The sequence below is a fragment of the Salmo salar genome, chromosome ssa20 (assembly GCF_905237065.1).
Source record: "Salmo salar chromosome ssa20, Ssal_v3.1, whole genome shotgun sequence".
NCBI lineage: Eukaryota > Metazoa > Chordata > Actinopteri > Salmoniformes > Salmonidae > Salmo > Salmo salar.
Genome location: NC_059461.1, coordinates 66,807,469 through 66,831,068, shown reverse-complemented (window position 1 = coordinate 66,831,068; position 23,600 = coordinate 66,807,469). Strand labels below are relative to the sequence as shown.

The 23,600-nt window shown below is 43.0% G+C and overlaps 1 protein-coding gene across 3 annotated transcripts; it reads left to right on the top strand.

The window, feature by feature from the left end:
* The first annotated feature begins 826 nt into the window (after positions 1-826).
* LOC106581144 (uncharacterized) lies at positions 827-21,759 on the top strand. 3 transcript variants are annotated; one of them, XM_014162984.2, is made up of 19 exons: positions 829-1,410; positions 4,979-5,229; positions 8,229-8,383; positions 9,122-9,239; positions 10,545-10,611; positions 10,787-10,889; positions 11,393-12,322; positions 12,559-15,555; positions 16,506-16,619; positions 16,755-16,805; positions 17,037-17,131; positions 17,234-17,350; positions 17,699-17,868; positions 19,499-19,601; positions 19,722-19,883; positions 20,295-20,373; positions 20,571-20,679; positions 20,918-21,123; positions 21,254-21,759. In XM_014162984.2, exons 2-19 carry the CDS (start codon positions 5,129-5,131, stop codon positions 21,400-21,402), a joined length of 5,826 nt encoding a protein of 1,941 aa, XP_014018459.2. In that variant the 5' UTR covers positions 829-1,410; positions 4,979-5,128; the 3' UTR covers positions 21,403-21,759. The 3 variants fall into 3 exon arrangements, with proteins under 3 accessions (XP_045559767.1, XP_014018459.2, XP_045559766.1); XM_045703810.1 differs by having other exon boundaries at positions 1,394-1,681; XM_045703811.1 differs by lacking the exon at positions 17,234-17,350 and having other exon boundaries at positions 827-1,410.
* The last annotated feature ends 1,841 nt before the right edge of the window (positions 21,760-23,600 follow it).

Here is a 23,600-nt window from a genome sequence, read left to right as displayed (position 1 = left end):
GGAGAATGCTACTTGCCTGAATGCATAGTGCCAACTGTAAAGTTTGGTGAAAAAGGAATAATGGTCTGGGGCTGTTTTTCATGGTTCGGGCCAAGCCCCTTAGTTCCAGTGAAGGGAAATCTTAACGCTACAGCATACAATGAATGACATTCTAGATGATTCTGTGCTTCCAACTTTGTGGCAACAGTTTGGGGAAGGCCCTTTCCTGTTTCAACAAGACAATTACCCCGTGCACAAAACAAGGTCCATACAGAAATGGTTTGTTGAGATCGGTGTGGACGAACTTGACTGGCCTGCACAGAGCCCTGACTTCAACCCCATCGAACACTTTTGAGATGAATTGGAACGCCGACTGCGAGCTCAGCCTAATCGCCCAACATCAGTGCCCGACCTCACTAATGCCCTTGTGGCTGAATGGAAGCAAGTCCCATCAGCAACGTTCCAACATCTAGGGGAAAGCCTTCCCAGGAGAGTGAAGGCTGTTATAGCAGCAAAGGGGGACCAACTCCATATTAATGCCCATGATTTTGGAATGAGATGGTTGACAAGCATGTGTCCACATACTTTTGGTCATGTAGTATATGTGGATTCTCTTAGCTTCTGGATGACTTTTTGCCTTTCTTCTGTATTTTAATATTTTATGTCCTCAGCTTCCTTGTAGGGCATTTCATGGGGCCCCTCCACAAAAATTATTTGCAGCTTTCCTTGTATATTTTATCTGAACAAGACTGCCACCCAGTGTCCAATTTCTATAAAACAGAACTATTGTGGTTATTCAAGTTTACAGTATACTGCATTTGGATGAAAGGTAATTTACTCCAACAATGTATGCAATCACTTGGAGTCTATTTACAGTGTTGTATTTATCAATATTTACATTTGCATTTGTCCACGTCAGCGTGTTGAAACACCTGTGCTCCATCAAGCCTCAGGCTTACACTCCTCCTTGACAAACAGACTGCCATAATCTCAACAATCATCTTTACTTTGTGGGTTGGATCTTGAGGTTAAGAATTTCACAACTGGCAGGGAATATGCCACATGACACGGATAATAAATTAGCACCTTGTTCGTGTTCCTTTTATACAATTTTACATATTTCCATTGGCGCAGTGTAATACGATTGTAATACGATAACATTAGCTATGTTTAAGATTCCCGTATGAAAATACGACAACACTATTTTTATTGGACAACTGTATTTTCAATGGTGTTAGCTCTTCATACACTTGTTGAAGTTGCTACAGTATAGGCTGCTATCAACGTTGACTGCTGGCATTGAACAGTGACCACTAGTCATTATGGGCACTTAACCCATTTGAGGGAAGCACACACCTCCCTGAGTCTGACCCACCTACCTCCAGTGGATGTCCGAATTTCTCTACAGACAGAGGTAGTTTCCAAAACAAGGTAAAACTTTGTATTTACAATTTTTTGTTTGGTCTGTATTTGTCTCTCCAAAAAGTTACAAAGTAAGATATCAATCTATTGTTCTTCGGATTTTAACGTCTGATGAGGAAGAACATAAAGGCGCTGTGAAGCCTTACCCACAGTGACATTTGGGAAACAATAAAACTGAAGTTATTGACATAACACAGACATTTTATTCGCTGTCTATCCCCACTGTTCTGAAGGCAACACTTGTGAACGAAAATGATTACGAGCTGCCTCATATCTTAAGGTTCGTCAGAAAATATCATACAATGAATTTAGATTTCAGAGACCTGTGTATTCAATCTTATTCTTTATGTGGGCTACTTTTTAGGATGGTGTTTTTCAAGCCAGCATCATGTGCAGGTGCCTATTAAAATATGTAAATAACATGTTATTTTTATTTACGAGGCTGATCTTATTGTTTTCCTATATACAACAAATGCAAACTTATTTTAAAGAGGACTAAGATACTGCAGCTTTAGGGCTTCTCTTTCTGAGAAGAAGACATTAGTCTATGCAATTTAATTATCCAGTTACACTAACTTAGTTATGAGACAGATTAAGCAGGCAAAAACATAACATTGCACAAAACATTTCCATTTTATAGGTTATCTGCTACTATTGTAGGCTACTATAAAAAAAATATATTTAAAAAGCCTATCTCTTTGATTTACTGACAGTTCACACCCACAATATGAAATTATGAAATGTTTTACATTCAACTATAATGTGAATAGCTAACATCAATGTCGAAATCCATGAGACAGGACAGAACCCAGATAGTACACATATGAGGCTTCCATATTCATGTATCTTTCTTTCTGACAAATGTTTAGCTGTAAGCTTTTTAGCTGTTTACCCAATATTTATTAGCCATTTTCACTAAGAAGTCTTCACAAGGTTGCTGGTTTTGTATTAAGGCAGTGGACACTACAATATGTTAACTGTTGATAATGGAGGACAAATTATTCATAACTTCTATCAGAGTTGACCCTAATCTTATAGAGATTTTTATTGATTGATTTAAGTAAAGTATGCAACCCATCTAAATTCAAACTAAGGTAAGTCAGCAGAATTTCATTGAGAAGGAAAAAATAAACGTTTGAATGAGGGGTTTCAACATGGAATTCTGTGCCTGCATTTACACAGACAGCCCAATTCTGATAATGTTTTTAATAATTTGACTTTTGACAAATCAGATCAGCTCTGAAAAAGATCTGATGTGAAACGATCTGATGTGCTTGGTCAAAAGACCAGTTAGTGGAAAAAATATCAGAATTGGGCTGTCTGTGTGAACGCAGCCTATTCGCCAAATGGTTTACACAGGAATAAATCCTAATCTATTTAGGGCTTCATTATACCCAACATAGGTATGGCAAATTATATTCATGCTGATTTCAGCTGACTGTCAACTCAACATAGTCTTTTGTTTCTCAATGACTGTAAATCATGATTTATTACTACCTTATTTCACTCACTGTGCACGATTTATTTAAATAGGCAAGTCAGTTAATAAGAACTCATTCTTATGGCCGGATGACGCTGGGCCAATTGTGCGCCACCCTACGGGACTCCCAATCACGGCCGGTTGTGATATAGCCTGGATTCGAACCAGGGTGTCTGTCATGACGCCTCTAGCACTGAGATGCAGTGCCTTAGACTGCTGTGCAACTCGGGAGCACAAAATCCAGTAAATCATGCTGGATAAAACCGAATTCATTTAAGTTGACGGTCACATGGACTAAGTGTACTCTGTATTAGTTTATCTCAACTACAAAATACTCGGATGGTGCAGTCAGTGGGTGGAGAGTTGAATTACTGTGCTTTAGATGTTTCTGAACACCGGGGTGATCAACGCCTTGTTAAATAAAGGTTAAATAAAAAAATGATTTACTGAACTAGTGTTGGATCCAGCATGATTTCCTGAATTAGTGTTTGATCCAGCATGATTTACTGAATTAGTGTTTGATCCAGCATGATTTACTGAATTAGCGTTTGATCCAGCATGATTTACTGAATTAGTGTTTGATCCAGCATGATTTACTGAATTAGCGTTTGATCCAGCATGATTTACCGAATTAGTGTTTGATCCAGCATGATTTACTGAATTAGTGTTTGATCCAGCACGATTTACCGAATTAGTGTTTGATCCAGCATGATTTACTGAATTAGTGTTTGATCAAGCACGATTTATTGAATTAGTGTTTGATCCAGCATGATTTACTGAATTAGTGTTTGATCCAGCATGATTTACTGAATTAGTGTTTGATCCAGCATGATTTACTGAACTAGTGTTTGATCCAGCATGATTTACCGAATTAGTGTTTGATCCAGCATGATTTACTGAATTAGTGTTTGATCCAGCATGATTTACTGAATTAGAATGTTTGATCCAGCATGATTTACTGAATTAGAATGTTTGATCCAACATGATTTACTGAATTAGTGTTTGATCCAGCATGATTTACTGAATTAGTGTTTGATCCAGCATGATTTACTGAATTAGTGTTTGATCCAGCATGATTTACTGAATTAGTGTTTGATCCAGCATGATTTACTGAATTAGTGTTTGATCCAACATGATTTACTGAATTAGTGTTTGATCCAGCATGATTTACTGAATTAGTGTTTGATCCAGCATGATTTACTGAATTAGTGTTTGATCCAGCATGATTTACTGAATTAGAATGTTTGATCCAACATGATTTTGTGCTCCCGAGTGGCACAGTGGTCTAAGGCGCTGCATCTCAGTGCTAGAGGCGTCACTACAGACACCTGGTTCGAATCCAGGCTATATCACAACCGGACGTGATTGGGAGTCCCGTAGGGTGGTGCACAATTGGCCCAGCGTCGTCCGGGTTTGGCCGGTGTAGGCTGTCATTGTAAATAAGAATTTGTAGTTATTAACTGACTTGCCTATTTAAATAAAGGTTAAATAAAAAAATCATTTACCGAACTAGTGTTGGATCCAGCATGATTTACCGAATTAGTGTTTGATCCAGCATGATTTACCAAATTAGTGTTTGATCCAGCATGATTTACTGAATTAGTGTTTGATCCAGCATGATTTACTGAATTAGTGTTTGATCCAGCATGATTTACCGAATTAGTGTTTGATCCAGCATGATTTACTGAATTAGTGTTTGATCCAGCATGATTTACCGAATTAGTGTTTGATCCAGCATGATTTACCGAATTAGTGTTTGATCCAGCATGATTTACTGAATTAGTGTTGATTTACTGTTCATTTACAGTCTTCACAACGTTTTCCATATAGAGCCTAATCTTGACATGAACAGTTTAACAACCTTACCTAAGGACAAAATGTACTATACTGTACTGTAGCATCAGTTCAAAAGCACCTGCTTTGAAATGTTTCCCCAAGAGAAAGGCCATGCTATGATCACATACTCAAGCCTTTGGTCATGTGTCTGTTTTTGCTTAGAGGCACTGTTTTACTATGATGAGCAATGTGTGAATTGTGGGAAGATGAAAACAAAGCCTCCAGGAACTCACACCTTGAATATTCTTATCAACTCTGCAGGTGCCAGCTACCTGAGCGATGCCTCTAGAGCTCCGAGCTTAGAGACAGACGCTGCCCATCACATCCCATCACTGACTGCCTCAACAGGCCTCAGGTCCCAACTCCAAGCCTTTTCCACACCAGCCCGGGCGAGAGAGAACCTGAGTCACCATGATAGACTTGAGCCATCTGACGGAGGAGGAACAGGCGATGATCATGACTGTGCTGAAGAGAGACGAAGAGCTGAAGAAAGCAGAGGAGGAGAGGATCAAGTGAGTTTGTGATAGCCATATTCTCACAGCTCTGAACCACGACTGTGTCATTAGTGTATTTCCTAGTTTCCACATATTTTGATAAAACATTAGTGTTGCCCCACTTAGCATCTCCACCCTCTAGCTGAAATTATAGTTATGTAATCAAATACATGCTTTGTGTATTGCATGTAAATATGCTATATTGTTTTAGATAATGTAATGTATTCCATATTGTTTTATTTTTTAGTGCCTATTCGTTCCCTTTCATTCTATGAGGAGAGTGGTTTCTCTGTCAACCTCCCCCCACCTGTGTGGGAGAGGTAAAAAGGCTGGTGAAGTGATGTTTGTCTGTCTGTAATATAATAACAACTCAGCCGGATATGGACACAGCCTCCACCACAGAGAGGCCTCAATGTGAGATAAGCAATTAGATTAACCCTCCGATTCAACTTTACAGAACCACGTGGGAGAGAAAAATGCAGGCTCAATGGTCTGAAATAGATACCCTCAGAGGTAGAACACAGATATACACCTCACTGCGTTTAACCATGGAATCCTGAGGCACATCCACTACATAAACAACGTCGTGTTGATGTATACTCAGACAGTCCTAGAATTTCTTGTCATGTCATTACACATTCAGACGTGCCAACTAAGGACAACTGAGTCTTAAATTAGCTTCGTCTTAAGCCTTCTTGTCAAAGCAGTTCCACAGTGAGAAAAAAGTTGAGAAACAAAGGCCTATTCACTTTGATTCTGTAATGGAGTTGGCCAGACAAGTCTATTTTATAACAGTAGAAGACTGGAGACTGACTCTGTATGGTCGACTTGTGTGTTCAGCCATGGCCTTAGTGTAAAAGGATTAACGCCAATCGTGTGTATTAATGTGCTACCCCTCTTTCACATGACCAGGGTTGTTTACCTTCTCTTTTCCATCTTCCCCTCCCTTCTTAATCCTCCACACACTCCATCCTCCCTTTCTGAGGACTACTTTGTCAATCACTTTGAAAAGAAGGTTGACGACATCAGCTCCTCATTCATTCAGCCTATTGAGTCCACTGGTCCCACTCCCACAGAACTCCCTTACGCCTTGACCTCTTTCTCCCCTCTCTCTCAAGATGAAATCCTGCGAGTATTGAGGTCCGGCTGCCCTGCAACCTGCCTCCTCGACCCCATCTCTGGAGAACTTCTCACTTCCCTCATTAACTCATCCTTGACCACTGGCTGCATCCACTCTGACTTCAAAATGTCCCAAGTCGTTCCCCCTCCTCAAGAAACCAACACTCGACTCCTCTCATGTCAAAAACTACAACTGGTATCACTTCTTTCTTTTCTTTCCAAAACACTTGACCGTGCTGTCTCTGACCAACTCTCTCGCTATCTCTCTCAGAACGATCTTCTTTACCCTAACCAGTCAGGCTTCAAGACAGGTCACTCAACCAGACTGGTCTTCTCTGTGTCACATAGGTTGTCCGCTCTGCGAAGTCTGACTCTCTCTCCTCTGTTCTCATCCTCCTAGATCTATCCGCTGCTTTCGACAACGTAAACAATCAGATCCTCATCTCAAGGATGGGCGTCTCAGGCTCTGCACACTTTTGTATTTCATCCTACCTGGCAGCCACTCCTACCAGGTGACGTGGATAGGATCTTTGTCTACACCACGTATCTCTCGCTACTAGTTTCACCCAGGGCTCGGATCTCAGCCCTCTTCTCTATCTACACCAAGTCACTCGGCTCCATCATATCCTCACAAGGTCTTTCCTATCTTTACTATGCGGATGACACTCAACTACTTTTTTCCTCTCCCCATTCTGACACCCAGGTGGCTACATGCATCTCTGCGAGCCTGGCAGATATCTCAGCTTGGATGTCATCCCACCACCTCGAGCTCAACAAGACAGAGCTGCTCTTCCTCCTCCCGCTCAAAGACCTCTCTATCACAGTTGGCAGCTCCACGGTGTCCCCCTCCCAGAGTGCAAAGAACCTTGGTGTGATCCTGGACAACACCCTGTTGTTCTCTGAAAACATCAACGCAGTGACTCACTCCTGCAGGTTTTTTATTTTATTTAACTAGGCAAGTCAGTTAAGAACAAATTCTTATTTACAATGACGACCTAGGAGCAGTGGGTTAACTGCCTTGTTCAGGGGCAGAACGACAAATTTTCACCTTGTCAGCTCGGGGATTCGATCTAGCAACCTTTCGGTTACTGGCCCAACGCTCTAACCACTAGGCTACCTGCCACCCCAAAGAAGCGATACGGGTTGTAGTTTTTGACATCAGAGGAGTCGAGTGGGTGGCAGGTTCATGCTCTACGACATCCGCAGAGTACGACCTTACCACACACAGGAAGTGGCGTAGGTCCTAATCCTGGCACTTGTAATTTCCCGTCTGGACTACTGCAACTCGCTGTTGACTGGGCTCCCCGCTTGTGCCATCAAACCCCTGCAACTTATCCAGAATGCTCCACCCCTACAGGATGGCACCTCCCACTCATCCCAGTCAAACTCTTCTCTGTCCTGGCACCCCAATGGTGGGACCAGCTTCCTCCTGAAGCTAGGACAGCAGAGTCCCTGCCCATGTTCCGAAAACATCTGAAACCCTACCTCTTCAAAGAGTATCTTAAATAATCCCCCAGAATAAACATCTTGCTTACTCACCAACAACTAATTCAAACAGAAATCATTGTTGAGCTTTCCCTCATTTAATATTGATTGAATTAAATACGTTTTCTCCTCACAAAGAATGTGAACTATTTGGCACAAGCGCTGCATTGTGTTCCAATGTCTATTGGGTTAGATTGTTAGCTCATGTGGTGGTAAATGTACCATTCCCGTCAACATTTAGCCTATAGTGTGTCTCTCAACCATAAATCAATGGCATTACCTAAAGGTAATTATTCAGAATCACATCCTTGACTGAACTGTGTTCTACCTCTTGTGCTTATGTAATGTGTTTAATGGGTAACTGTACCGTACCCTGTATACTGTGATGTACCTGGGTGTGTTTTTCCCATCAGGCAGCTGCAGAAAACCAGTGCCACAGTGGACAGCAGGCTCAAGTACCTGACAGGGGAGTGGTTTTACGAGGCCAAGTCTCTGAGACACAGGGAGAAGATCCATGGCTCCGAAGTCATCCTGGCCTCCATGAAGCAGAGGAAAGCAGGTTCTTTAGGTGGGTCAAAAACACTGTTCAAACACTAATTGAGCGCTGCATACAGTAAGTCATTCTCACGCAGTTCACACATACTGCCGTATAATGAAAAAGCCATACATCAGAGTAGAATATATTTAATTTTTTTTAATTGTATTTATTTATTTCACCTTTTTTTAACCAGGTAGGTTAGTTGAGAAGAAGTTCTCATTTACAACTGCGACCTAGCCAAGATAAAGCATAGCACTGCGACAAAAACAACAACACAGAGTTACACATAAACAAACCTACAGTCAATAACGCAAAATAAAATAAAAATAGAAAGATCTATGTACAGTGTGTGCAAATGTAGAAGAGTAGGGAGGTAGGCAATAAATAGGCGAAAATAATTACAATTTAGCATTAATACTGGAGTGATATATGTGCAGATGAGGATGTGCAAGTAGAAATACTGGGGTGCAAAAGAGCAAGAGGGTAAGTAATAATATGGGGATGAGGTGTGCTATTTACAGATTGGCTGTGTACAGGTACAGTGATCGGTAAGCTGCTCTGACAGCTGATGCTTAAAGTTAGAGAGGGAGATATATATATACTTTAGTGCTAAACGTTGTATTAATATGTCAAGTTTATGCTATCGGGTTTGTACAGTATGTTCAGATCATCAGCAGACATGGGTTATTGAGTTTATAGAGAGTGTACTATAAGCACTTACTGTATTCCCTGTCTGTCTCTCTGTATGTATGTCTGTCTGTCCTGCAGATGGGTTTCTTTCCAGACCCGGAGCAGTCAGCGGTAAAGTCTCAGACATCACCCCCCCTCCAAAACCTGCCAGGCTCCTGGAGGCACCAACACAGCCAACACAGCCCCAGAAGAACAGGTGATCCACTGCTCCCCTGCACTCCTCCTCCCACCCCTCTGTCCTCCTTCCTAACCCATCCCTCTCTCTGCTGTACCCCATTACTCTACCCAGTCTCATAACCATGCCTTGAGGCTAGGTCAGTATAGCAGTTCAGCATGAGTGATCAATCATAGCGCTTGCCTGTACAGAGTGAGTGAGATACTCTGGTGTTTGAACAGTTCCTGAGTCCTGTCGTGTGTGTGTGTGTGTGTGTGTGTGTGTGTGTGTGTGTGTGTGTGTGTGTGTGTGTGTGTGTGTGTGTGTGTGTGTGTGTGTGTGTGTGTGTGTGTGTGTGTGTGCGCGCGCGCAGCGATGCACGTGTGTGTGTCTTAGGTGTGTCTCGTGACTCAATCTCAATTTGAGTCAACATAGGTGGTGCTCACTGCTTACATGGAATCTGTCTGCTCTATTATATTTACAGGATGTGGTCTCGCGAGGCTAGGAGTCAGTCAGTATGGGAATGCTACAAAAAGTTATTATTTTGAGAAGCAAGTAATTCAACTAGAGAGGCCTGTAATTTTATGTGTGGCTGTTATTGTACAGGTAACATGCCAGTATTATTCTCTGCCCAGTCACTTGTATTATAACTTACATCACTTCCTAAAGTAAATACAAAGTGAAGCTTTCTATAAGTCTTGTAGTGAATCTTGGTGTGTTTGGCATGCTGTGCATGAGGTCATATGGGCTGTGTAGACCTCCCTGACTCCCAGTGGGCAGCAGCCAGCTCTCTAGGTGAGTCTACTCTTCCACAGCCCTGCCTCCCTTTGATGTCCCAATGAATCACATGTGAGCAGGCATCAGTTATGCAGGAGGCTTGTTCACTGAACAGCCGGTCACAGAGGTGCTGAATGAGGAAGTGCAGATACTATGCCCTTTCCTTACAAGGCTACAGTGTAACAGTGGTCTCCAATGTCCATCTGATTTGACATCCAGTACAGTGTATCTGGGCTCCCGAGTGGCACAGCGCTCTAAGGCACTGCATTACAGTGCTAGAGCCGTCACTACAGACCCTGGTTTGATACTGGGCTGTATCATAACCGGCCGTAATCGGGAGTCCCATAGGGCGGCGCACAATTGGCCCAGCGTTGTCCGGGTTAGGAGAGGGTTTGGCTGGGCTAGGCCGTCATTGTAAATAAGAATGTGTTCTTTACTGACTTGCCTAGTTAAATAAAGGTTAATTAAAAACATGTTTTTTAAATCCTGGTGCTCTGAGGGCTACTCATCTATAGTATAAACCCCAATTCCTATTCTATTCTGATAGTGATCATTCTGTCTCCTTTGCAGCAAAAGCCTAAATGTATCAGATGCAGAGAAAGAGAGACTGAATTCAGTGGTGCGCTCCCCGGGAAGGGTAGGTGAGATTTCATTTGCAGAGAATATATGTGAAGCATGAACAGAATAAACAAACAAAGCATTTTCATGCTGTTCTGATTTATTTCTGTTTTCCCAATCATCATATCACAGTATGACTTTTAGAGTATTGGGAAATATAGTGAAATATATATTTTCTTCTCTTCTCATTCCAGCCAAGGCACAATCCTTTCAATCGAGCATCCCTTATTCTAGAGGTAGAGAAGACAGAAAAACAGTCCAATGGAAATCAAGAGACTGAGAAAGCATCTGAAGCAGGTTAGAGTGCAGTGCATACACCTTTTTACACAATCAAGCATTATGGTACATTGAAGAATAGGAGGTTGAGTCAAATTGAATAACATGATCTTTCAGGATAGTGTGAGAACAAATTTTGGCTGGTTCACAATAGTGCTTTACAGATGTAGGATCTTAATTTGATCATTATTTTGTTGCTGAGAATGTTCCTGCACTGCAGATGAGCTTCTTGATTTACATAAATTCATAAAAAACACATGGCTATATTAACAGTATTGCAGTTTTCATTTAGCCTACTTTTGGCTAGCTAATAGCATAATCACGACCAAGCAACATTATGGACTAAACGTTCAAATCCTATTGCTGCTGGATTATTTTTGATGTGGCAATATAGGTCAAATTAAGATCATATATCTGTAGTAAGGTGATACTGATGCCAACCAGGCCTGTGACATGGAAATCATTTATCACAGTAAATAATCATTATCTCCTCATGTTCCACCATTGTGTTCTCACACACACAGAGCCCTTATCTCCCCTGAAGATTCACATGACAGCAGACTCCACCAGTCACAACTCAGCAGGCTCTGCCACCTCCGAGGGGTCCTCTCTAGGATTCAGGCCCGTGCCCAAGAAAAGAACCATCCTCTCCCGACACTCACAGAGCTCTCTCACAGGCAGTGATGTCTCCATCCCTGGGCTGCAGGGTCATCCAGCTGGGTCAAAGGTCATCGTCCCTGCCTCTCAGGGAAGTCTCCAACATGGCTCCAGCTGTGGCTCCAACCAGTCTAGCCAGGGGGCTTTGGATGTTCAGTCACAGAAAATGTATCCAACTCCCATCTCTGAGTTGCAGAACAATGCAACTCCAGTATCTCCCTCCAGTCAGCAACTGAACACTTTGAGTCACCACTCCCACAAGCCACTGAAGCATTTAACCCTAGTCTCCACCAATACTGAGTTTGAGAGAGCGAAAGAGGCCCATGAAAAAGAGAGGAGAGCAGAGCCCTCAGATAACTCACTTGTCAGACACCTAGTGAGAACCCCTTCTCCTCTTAGGGAAACTGAGAGTTCCAAAGTTCCATTGAGGCCCCTGAGTGAGCCAAAGCCTCTCAGACTGTTGAACCTTAGACCTACCACACACTCTGATAATGACAGACACACAGATAAATCCTACACAGGTCATCAGAAGAGTGAAGGTAGCGATGGTCTCATCCAGAGAGAGTTTGTCAGTGTGGGTCCTCCTCAGGGCAGAGAGAGGTCTGATGGTCCATTTTCAAAACCTCTGTCCATACCACTCTCTCCGAGCTCAGAACTAACGGCCCCTACTCACCACCAGCCTTCTCAGCATGCAGCCTTTCAACTCATTGAGATGCAGGACAAGGAGATGATAAGAACCCGCAATATGGACACCGCAATCAGACAGGAGGACCTTAGTCTGCCTTCAAGCACTGTGGGTAAGTCCAAAGACAGAAAGTGAAAATTCATGGATCCCGCACTACAATCTAAAACCAGTGTGAAAATGAATTCAAATTCATTAAAGGGTATTGTTATACATGAACGTGATCAATCAATGGAATTCTCACTAATGATGAAGGGTATTTTTAGGCCACTGTTGAAATGTCTAATCTTTAGTTTTTTAGCTTATTTTTTCATGCATCATATCACTTTAATGAACTTTTTTTTTCTTCAGATCAATGGAAACATCATGATCTCCATAACTCTGGGGATAAGCCTGATAAGCATGTTCATAAAAAAACTGGAAACCACAAACCTGCTTCTAAATCAGCCCCCCGTAGTCCCAAGCCCACAGCGGAGCAGGACGACTCCATCTCTAAAGTCTTAGAGTGGTTCAGCCGGAGCACAGACAGCAACGACTGGCTGGAGACTGAGAGCGATCAACCAGACATGGAGGAAGACGTGATTTGCTCTGTGAAAACAGATACAGATGATCGGTCTACCTTTGAGAGCAGGTCTCAGCAGACGGAGAGGAAAGCTCCTGAGGTGAAGAGAAAGCTCCTACATGTTGACCCCAGCCTGGATATGCAAAGTATTGGAGGAGGAGTGTCAGTGTGTTTAACACCAGAGGTAAAGGATCAATCCTCTGAATCCTCTATGGATCAACCTACGGACCAGTCACCTTTGAATACATTAAGATCATACCAGCCCAAGAGACACATGTCTGAGTCTGAGGGGCTGAGAGCAGCACATTGGAAGGAGTTCAAGGAAGTGATGTTAGATAGAGAAGAGGATGTGATAGATAGGCAAGAGGATGTGAAGAAGGTCAGTGGCCCTCCAGCCAAAGCTGTTGGACCACAGGTCGCAACACAAGAAGTCAAACAGAAAGAGGTCCAAGATGAGAACCAACCACCCAAAATCAGTCACCTGAAGTCCTTCTGGGAGAAGGGCAACACTGGGCCCAAGATACTCATCAGTAGATCAATCATTGACAAAAGACAGAAACCAATGGAGAAAGAGAGAGCACTAGCAGAGAAGTCTCATAGCACTGTTTCTGGCCCAGAGTCATACGGTGTGGAGGGGTCTTCGAGGAAGAATCTCAGGGATGAAAAAGGAGATGTACGGTTAAACCTAGATACTCAACAAAGCACTGCTAGTCGAGATATGAGAAGTGGTCAGCCGAGTGTTAGCCCTTACAAACAGGAGGTATACAGACCCCAAAATAGTGTTGTTATTGCTCCCTCTATAGAGATACGTACACTGCCAACCTGGGATGATAGCTACACTCCTGGGGCTCAAAGTGAGAAGGACAATTTGACTTTAACAGAAGAAGATCTCAGAAGATCCCCAATGACAGTAGACAGAAGAAGCTCACAGGCAGAAATACTCTACCTAAGTAGACACCATCCTCAGCCTGACATGCTGTCCCAGTCCAGACTCAGCACAGAACATCAGATATTCTCCCCATTAACACTCAGTCCTCAGCCTGAATTGCTCATCCAGCCCACAGTCAACCCCCAGCCTGTGAATCTCTTACCTGCCATACCAAAACCCCAACCTGAAATGCCATCCAGGGCCAGGTCCAAGCCCAGTCCCAACCCACTGCCTGAACTACTCTCCCAGCCTACAACCAGCCCAGACTCTGAGAAGTTTAGACACAAGGTTGGAAAAGAAAGTGAACAGTTTCCCCCCAAAACTCAGCAAAGCAATGTCAATGTACAGTCAAGTGTGTCCACTAAAAAACAGGTTCCCCCTCAACAGGACAGCAAAGCAGACAATATAAAGCAGCTCAAGTCCTTCTGGGAGCAGGAGAATAACCGGCCTATATTTTACACTGGTCAATCAAAAGAAGCAGGGGACGCCAGTGTGACTCAAATTCCATCATCGGCCATAGGAAAGATGAATAAAAGGTACACCAAGTCTGAGTTTGACCTGAGGTCAATCTGCAACGAATCTGACGGCGACCACGAAGGGAATTCCAACCTTTCCTCTGACAGAAAAATACAGAATTTCACAGTCTTCACGATGGAGAAGTCGTCCCCAAGCCTCGGAGAAAACCGCTCACAGTTTAAGAATCTCTGCAACTTCTGGGGTGAGGCCACTTTGAATAACAGAGGGCCGATCTCTTCTGACGAACTCAAAAGCCCTAAAAATAAGGAGCCAATGGATACCCAGAACTCAATGCTGGAGTTAAAGCAATGTGTTGACCCTGATTTCTACAGCAAATCTGCCCCCAGCCAGTCACAAAAGGTCAGTGCTACACTACCTTTGGATGAGAGCCGGCTCAAGAAAACATCTTCACCTTCTTCACCATCTTCTCCATCTCCCCCTCCATCTTTAGTCAGGGGTAACAAAGACAGAGAGCACCAGTCAAGGTCTAAATCGATTGGAGTGGGTTCAGAAGCTATGATTGACACTAAAGAGCACCAGTCAAAGTCTAGATCAGTTGAGGTGAGATCAGGAGCTATGATTGACACTAAAGCCAACTTCTCACCTCAAATCACCATAGAGTCAGAGCAGCAAAGAGCCCCTGGTGTCCCCCAGGTAACAAGGGGCTCAGAACAGGACTTCACCAAAGATAAAAAGGCCCTGAAGCCCCAAAGCACCTCAGGAAAGGAATCTCGGTCTCATAAAGCTAGAAAAGACAGTTTTGGAAACTCAAGTGGAAGTGGACGTGCAAGTTCCCTTCAGCGCGCCACCAGTATGTTCACATTAGACATGAATGAGGAACAGGCCCAAACTTCTATGTTGTACCCTAAAAAGACACTGGATATTAGTCATGTCCAGCCCAAGAGGACACAGGGTAGACGACAGAGTGCTAACAAGCACGCTCCTCCTGGTCCAAGGAGGTCCTCAAAATCATTTGACGAGTCTGAATCTCTGACCCCTCGCACTTGGGTCTGTGTTCCCAAAGACTACCCCCATTACCTGGAGTTTTCAGAGAAGACCAGCGTCCACACTGCTCTGGCCCCGGCAGCAAAGGAGCAGAGGGAGGCAGCAGGCACGCCTGGGGTTGAACTTGACCTGAGTGGTGGGCTTGTCAGATCCAGCACCCTAGTGGACTCAGAGGAGCGCTACAGTAGGAGGAGCAGCAAGATAACGCAGCGCCCCCTGGCCCTCTGGTCAAACCAGGGCAGCACTGACACTGGACGAGAGTCATCATTCAGTGCGTCTGAAATAGCATCGAGCAGTGCGTCTGAAACTTGGTCCAACTCCAGGACCAGTTCAAACCGTGAGTTTTGATGATCTGTACGGTAGCGCCCTGTTGTTTTAGTACAAGTGTTAGGTAACCTGTGATATATCATGAAAACATAATAGTTATTTGTTTATCTTGGTTCCCTGTGAAGTAATCATCTGATAGATGTTTTTCTAGATCAGGCAGCATCCAGGATGCAGTTTCCTTGTCTGGCTATCTGTGTCATTGTAAATAGAATGTGTGCAGGGAATCAGCTGCCTGTGTTTCATTTGTGGGTTGGACGATACTCTTTTGTAACTTTATTGACATCACATAGTGCTCTGACAGAGCCAACAACTAAGAAGCCAAGTTTTGCTTTGTTTGAGTTAGGCATTCCTCTCCAGGATACACCTAGAACATTCCGGAGTTTACTTTTATGAGTAATGATATAATATATCCAGTAAAACAAATTATTTTCTACAACTTCAAACATATTTTTATCTTCCAACTTAACTCTAGAGATACTTTGGCTATCTGTAAACAACAGACTACATACACTGAGTGTACAAAACATTATGAACACTTGGTCTTTCCATGACATAGACTAACCAGGTGAATCCAGTTGAAATCTATGATCCCTTATTGATGTCACTTGTTAAATCCACTTCAATCAGTGTAGAGGAAGGTGACGAGGCAGGATAAAGAAGGATTTTTAAGCCTTGAGACAATTGAGACATGAATTGTGTATGTGTGCCATTCAGAGGGTGAATGGACACCTTTGTAGAGTCCATGCCCCAACAAATTGAGGCTGTTCGGATGGCAAAAGCGGGGAGGGGGGCAGGAGGGGTTGCAACTCAATATTAGGAAGGTGCTCTTAGTGTTTTATATACTCCGTGTAAATGATCAGTGTAAAGAGGCCACATGTAATGTTTTTCTTAACACGTCTTTGTTGAAGGCATCTACATGTACAGTATGAGCAACTCTTTCTCTAATGGCTGATGTTTTAGGTGAAAATGATGATGAGGATCAGGACCCTGTACAGAAGGCATTGAAAAGAGCTCAGGCCCGCCCACGAAATCTGGCCAAAAGTCTTGAGGATATCACAGCATCCATGCCACCACGTGAGAAATGCCCCTTGTCTCCTCAATCACTATACTGGCATTATAGTGGTGCTGTCAGGATGGCCCAGGTACCAGGATTAATGCATGTTGGGATGAAAAAGTAATGTTGTCTATGTTTTCCATAATTCCCTACAGGACAAGAAAGAAGACTAGCTCCCCTTGATGTCCTCAGGCGAAGCAGTGATGGTTAAGAATTGTTTTGTACCTTTCTTGGAAATTTAATTAGCCTTTGGGTTGATATTGGGTTAGACAGTTTATTCCAAATATAATGTAGAATACAGGCTTTTTATTCTATGTTGTAGAATGCTAGCATTGCTGGGTAATTCAATAGCTACAGTAAGTGATCTGTAATAAGGTTATGAGAGTATTATGGAACCTTTAGCCTCTCATCCTTCTCTCTGTTCTGTCCTCCCTCAGCATCCACCATCCCCTCTCCCTCCTCATCCCTCTACTCTGACCCTGAACATTTGAAGAAGATGAGCAAATCTGTTCCCTCGTTCCTGCAGAACGAGGTAAAGCCACAACATCTTTATTCCATGCGAGCGCTTTAGGTCAAAGAACATTGTATGTCTGTATGTGCGCTGGGCATTCTTGCGATGCTGTCTGTATTCTAGAGTGATTGCAGAGAAGCTGACTCCGCCTCTGAAGACAGTTACCATGGAGGCAGGCAGAAGACAGGCAGATCTATGACTAACCTCAGCAGCTCCTCTGGCATGGCATCTGTGTCCTCTGTATGTTCACTTCACCCATGCTCTGCTAACACACATTCAAAGCACGCACATGTTCTGCCTAACCAAGCTTAGCTGGCATTTTCTATTGGCAACTATCATGATTATACAATATTAACAGTCTTATTAAATCTCTTAATTGTCCCATTAACCACACATTTTATAGTTTTTCACATCATGATTTTAATGAGAACTGCCTGAAAGGCTAAGGTTTTATGTAAACTGTTTAGAAGGTTTGAACTGTGTGTGTGTGTGTGTGTGTGTGTGTGTGTGTGTGTGTGTGTGTGTGTGTGTGTGTGTGTGTGTGTGTGTGTGTGTGTGTGTGTGTGTGTGTGTGTGTGTGTGTGTTAGCTGAGTGGCAGTGTGATGACCATGTACAGTGGGGACTATGGAGGTGTGGAGGTGCAGGGGAACATCCAGTTCTCCATCAACTACGTTCAGAAGCTCAGGGAGTTCCACATCTTTGTGGCTCAATGCCGAGACCTGGCCGCCGTCGACCCTAAGAGGGGCCGCTCTGACCCGTGAGTACAGTGCCAACTATTATACTAGGCCCCTGATAGAACTCCTTATGGTCCCTGAATATTGGGAATTCCTAATAAACTCAGCAAAAAAAGAAACGCTCCTTTTTCAGGACCCTGTCTTTCAAAGATAATTCGCAAAAATCAAAATAACTTCACATGCTTGTTCAATGAACCATAAACAATTAATGAACATGCACCCGTGGAACGGTCGTTAAGACACTAACAGCTTACAAACGGTAGGCAATTAAGGTCACAGTTATGAAAACTTAGGACACTAAAGAGGACTTTCTACTGACTCTGAAAAACACCAAAAGAAAGATGCCCAGGGTCCCTGCTCATCTGCGTGAACATGCCTTAGGCAAGCTGCAAGGAGGCATGAGGTCTGCAAATGTGGCCAGGGCAATAAATTGCAACGTCCGTACTGTGAGACGCCTAAGACAGAGCTACAGGGAGATAAGACGGACAGCTGATCGTCCTCACAGTGGCAGACCACGTGTAACAACACCTGCTTTGGATTGGATTGGTACATCCGAACATCATACCTGTGGAACAGGTACAGGACGGCAACAACAACTGCCCGAGTTACACCAGGAACGCACAATCCCTCCATCAGTGCTCAGACTGTCCGCAATAGGCTGAGAGAGGCTGGACTGGGTTCTTGTAGGCCTGTTGTAAGGTAGGTCCTCACCAGACATTACCGGCAACAACGTCACCTATGGGCACAAACCCACCATCGCTGGACCAGACAGGACTGGCAAAAAGTGCTCTTCACTGACGAGTCATGGTTTTGTCTCACCAGGGGTGATGGTCGGATTTGCGTTTATCGTCGAAGGAATGAGCGTTACACAGAGGCCTGCACTCTGGAGCGGGATCGATTTTGTAGGTGGAGGCTCTGTCATGGTCTGGGGCGGTGTGTCACAGCATCATCGGACTGAGCTTGTTGTCATTGCAGGAAATCTCAATGCTGTGCATTACAGGGAAGACATCCTCCTCCCTCATGTGATACCCTTCCTGCAGGCTCATCCTGACATTACCCTCCATCATGACAATGCCACCAGCCATACTGCTCATTCTGTGCGTGATTTCCTGCGAGACAGGAATGTGTTCTGCCATGGCCAGCGAAGAGCCCGGATCTCAATCCCATTGAGCACGTCTGGGACCTGTTGGATCGGAGGGTGAGGACTAGGGCCATTCCCCCCAGAAATGTCCGGGTACTTGCAGGTGCCTTGGTGGAAGAGTGGGGTAACATCTCACAGCAAGAACTGGCAAATCTGGTGCAGTCCGTTAGGAGGAGATGCACTGCAGTACTTAATGCAGCTGGTGGCCACACCAGATACTGACTGTTACTTTTGATTTTGACCCCCCCTTTGTTCAGGGACACATTTTTCAATTTCTGTTAGTCACATGTCTGTGTTCAGTTTATGTCTCAGTTGTTGAATCTTGTTATGGTCATACAAATATTTACACACGTTAAGTTTGCTGAAAATCAACTCAGTTGACAGTGAGAGGACGTTTATTTTTTTGCTGAGTTTATATAGCCTTGCTTTCTTATTTACTACTCCATGATTGATTGGACACTGCTGAAATAGATGGTACTTTGTGTGTATGATTCTTGTGTTTCTTGTTGTAGGTATGTTAAAAGTTACCTGGTACCTGACAAAGCCAATATAGGGAAGAGGAAAACGTCTGTGAAGAAGAAGACTCTCAACCCCATTTTCAACGAGCTCCTCAGAGTAAGAGAGTTTCTAAAAACTCTATATAATTGAAGTTGAATGGGGAAATGTATCATTACATGTACATCAGGTCTGACATAAAGTGCTTTTAACAAAAAGTATTTCCTGTTCCTTTATCAGTATCGGCTTCGTATGGAGCACCTCCGAACTCAGACACTCATTCTCTCCGTCTGGCACCACGACACCTTTGGCAGGAACAGTTTTCTGGGTGAGGTGGATGTGGACCTGTCCAAATGGGACTTTGACCACACCCAGATGAACTACTTAGCTCTGAAATCCAGGGTGAGACAACATCACACCTGCTTCGTCTGTGTAATGGTCTCAGTACTGTACCAAAAACTCATCCAAGACTGAAATCCATCTCTATGCTTTTGCTATTTATTTAAATGGCTGTGCCTGTTAGCATTGTGTGACATGACATGCTATACGTATATTGTGTGACATGACATGCTGTGCATGTTAGCATTGTAGGCCGTCATTGTAAATAATAATTTGTTCTTAACTGACTTGCCTAGTTAAATAAAGGTTAAATAAAATAAAATAAAATGGTGTGACATGACAAGCTATACACAGTGGGTTGTGGAGGTGTGAGTGTAGTTTGGAGTGTGTCCAGTAAGGTGGTGGTGCTATGTAGTAAATTGGGGTGTTCTCACTGTACTCTCTGTGCTGGCGGTCTCCCCCTGGCCTCCTCAGCCTACCTCCAGTCTGCAGCCATCAGATGACAGAGGGGAGATGAAACTGGCCATACGCTTCCTGCCTCAAGTCTCCCACAGTAAGAGTCTGCACGCCTCACATGTCTTAACCATCACCAGTGTCTATAAGCAATTTATTAAATAGAAAAGGTATATTTTATCAAGAAAATGTGTTGCTTTCGGTAACTAGTTACCATACATTCAAATATGACTTTTGTGCAACAGAAAGATACAGTGTACACAAGTTCACTGAATCATGCTTGATTATAACCACTAGGCCCAGGAAAGGATCCCCCCTCTAACAAAGGTGAGGTTCATATTTGGGTGAAAGACTGCAAGAACCTTCCCCTCATCAGAGGGGCCACCATCAACCCATATGTCAAGTGGTACGTACAACACATGCCATAAATACTATCAACATTTGAAATGTATGAATTGCTCAATATGATCAAGGACAACTACAGCATCTGGGGAGAACAGAAAATGTGGAGGCCTATCATAAGACATATCCCCTTAGCCTCAATTTCCAGCCTTTCACATTTACTTTGCTCGTGATAGTTGAAGGTATATGTAATATTTCTGAAACAATTGCCTGACTTGTGAGACTGCCTGACTCCTCTTTAGCTTCGTGCTCCCGGACACGAGCAGAAAGAGTCGACAGAAAACGCGGGTGCTGAGGAGGACGGTGGAGCCGGTGTTTAACCACACCCTGGTGTACGACGGCTTCAGACAGGAGGACCTGAAGGAGGCCTGCGTGGAGCTGACTGTGTGGGACCGTAACAAGCTGGCCAGTAACCTCCTAGGGGGTCTAAGACTGGGGCCTGGCACAGGTACTAATGGACTATTCTATTTTATGATTTTATATTATATTCTAGATTTCTCCACAGAAACACAGGTACATTCATTTTATTCAATTGACTTCATTGGCTAAGCCTAGGTTCTCTCCATCTCTCCCTACAGGCAGAAGTTATGGGGCGTTGGTGAATTGGATGGACTCGAATGCTGACGAGGTAGCTCTATGGGAACGAATGATGACCTCTCCAAATGAATGGGTGGAGGATGTACTGCCACTAAGAATGCTGACCACAGCAAAGACTGTGCTGAAATGAGAACGACTGAGAGAAAGTCTTCAACCTGCCACAGTTCAAATAACGTTGTTGCGTTTTATGTTATATACTGTACATGTGATGTGTAATCTAGAATAATCAAAGACATTTTATATTGAAATATATAGGAATGAAGAAGCTTTTCTAAAAATCTGCTGAACAAGTTGATCAAATGTTATATTAATGATAATCATACAACCCAAATATTATTATTAATAGCCAAAACACACTTATTTTCTGTGTTTAATTCTCAATCACAACAAGTTTACTCACTCCATTATTTATATTTGATATGACAATTTTCCATGACATGAATGTACATCCTAATATTAACCACAATTAAAGAATGTGCAATGATGAGTATTCAGAGTTTTGATTAGTGTCCAGAAGAAGTGAAGAGTTTTAGTAGATCCGTGGTCTGTCTGTGTGTGATGTTGATGTACAGTCTACTCTGTACCCATCTCTTCAAACAACACTGCCTGTATAATGGCCCTCACATGTGACTTTGTACTTGGTGTGCCAGATCACTTTGGGCAGAAAGCACTGAGCGCTCCGGATAACCATCCCCACCTGGTGGACAGACACACAAACAGCAGGCACTATCATTTTACCATACATGGTCAGGAAATGATGGGTTTGGGAACCTATGACTGATTTTCATTATTTTCAAACTGTTGGTAACATTCCAGAATGGGATTTTTTTGGTAGACATAAAAAAAGCTATATTTTTTGTTTCATTACATATATATATATATATATATATATAAAATGTATGTTAATTATAATCTCGTTCCCCGGTGATTACAGAAGTGGTCAGTGAGACAGGGCTGATTTCTCATGAACTCCATGGTTCTGGAGAAGCAGAGGGAGGTACAGAGCTGGGCCAGCGAGTCACTGCAGTGCAGCTGACAGTCCGTCTTCACCGTCTCAAAGGACCTCAGCCTCATGTCTGGCTCCCAGAGTGTACAAGGAACAGGTACACCTGAGCCAGGGCAGTGGAGAGAAAGATCAACAGCGTACCAAATGGCATCCTATTCCCTATATAGTGCATTACCAGGGCCCTGGCCAAACGTAGTGCACTAAAAACAGAATAGGGTGCCATTTGGGATGCAGCCGATGAGTCAGGGGTAAATATAAGTACTGTATGAAACTGTTAGTGGCAGAGCCCTAGAGCTATTTGCATGTCCTTATCTAGAAGTTTCCCACAGTGCAATACTGTACAGTACAATCTTCGTACATTAGTGTATGCCACTCCCTGCTACATTTTGAATTGCTTTACATGTTTGCCACCTACGGGATAATATATTAACTATTTTTGGATAATGTTTTGATGACCTTGCCTTTTTTTGTGCCCAAAAAGTCCATTAGCTGCTTTTTCTCTTGTGGGTTTGAAGGTTCATTTGTCTCTTCCACATCTTTATCCATTTCTTGGCAGACCACAGCCAGCAGGAGTCTAGCCAAGACAAGCCCTGGCAGTCAACCAGGTACACACAAACAAAGAGAATCCAAACATGTCTGTACATATAAAACCAAAGGTGTGTTTTAGACTACTGATGGATGTGAGAAGTTAGACTGCTAGTACTTCAATCTGTTACCAAACAGATTGTTACCAAAACAATGTGTTACCAAAACGGTACTGTAGCTATGTGTCTGGTTTAGTTTTTTTTTTTACTTTCCACATGTTCCTTGACTCAACTAATATTGTATTTAGGCTACTGAGTATACATAAACCAAAATGCTATGTTTCTGCAACATTATGCATGAAATGTTGCTTAATACTTTCTCACTAACGTGTATAACATTGTAATCCATGAACTGAGAACTAACCATCCTTTACTCATGAATTAAGAACTAACCATCCTTTACTCATGAATTGAAAACTAACCATCCTTTACTCATGAATTGAGAACTAACCATCCTTTACTCATGAATTGAGAACTAACCATCCTTTACTCATGAAATGAGAACTAACCATGCTTTACTCATGAAATGAGAACTAACCATCCTTTACTTATTAATTGAAAATGAACCATCCTTTACTCATGAATTGAGAACTAACCATCCTTTACTCATGAAATGAGAACTAACCATCCTTTACTTATTAATTGAAAATGAACCATCCTTTACTCATGAATTGAAAACTAACCATCCTTTACTCATGAATTGAGAACTAACCATCCTTTACTCATGAATTGAGAACT

Coding starts and splice junctions, on each gene's coding strand:
- LOC106581144 (XM_014162984.2), top strand. CDS start 5,129: ATGATAGACTTGAGCCATCTGACGGAGGAGGAACAGGCGATGATCATG. Junction 16,620..16,754: donor CACAGCATCCATGCCACCAC/GTGAGAAATGCC, acceptor AATTCCCTACAG/GACAAGAAAGAAGACTAGCT. Junction 21,124..21,253: donor AAGACTGGGGCCTGGCACAG/GTACTAATGGAC, acceptor CTCTCCCTACAG/GCAGAAGTTATGGGGCGTTG.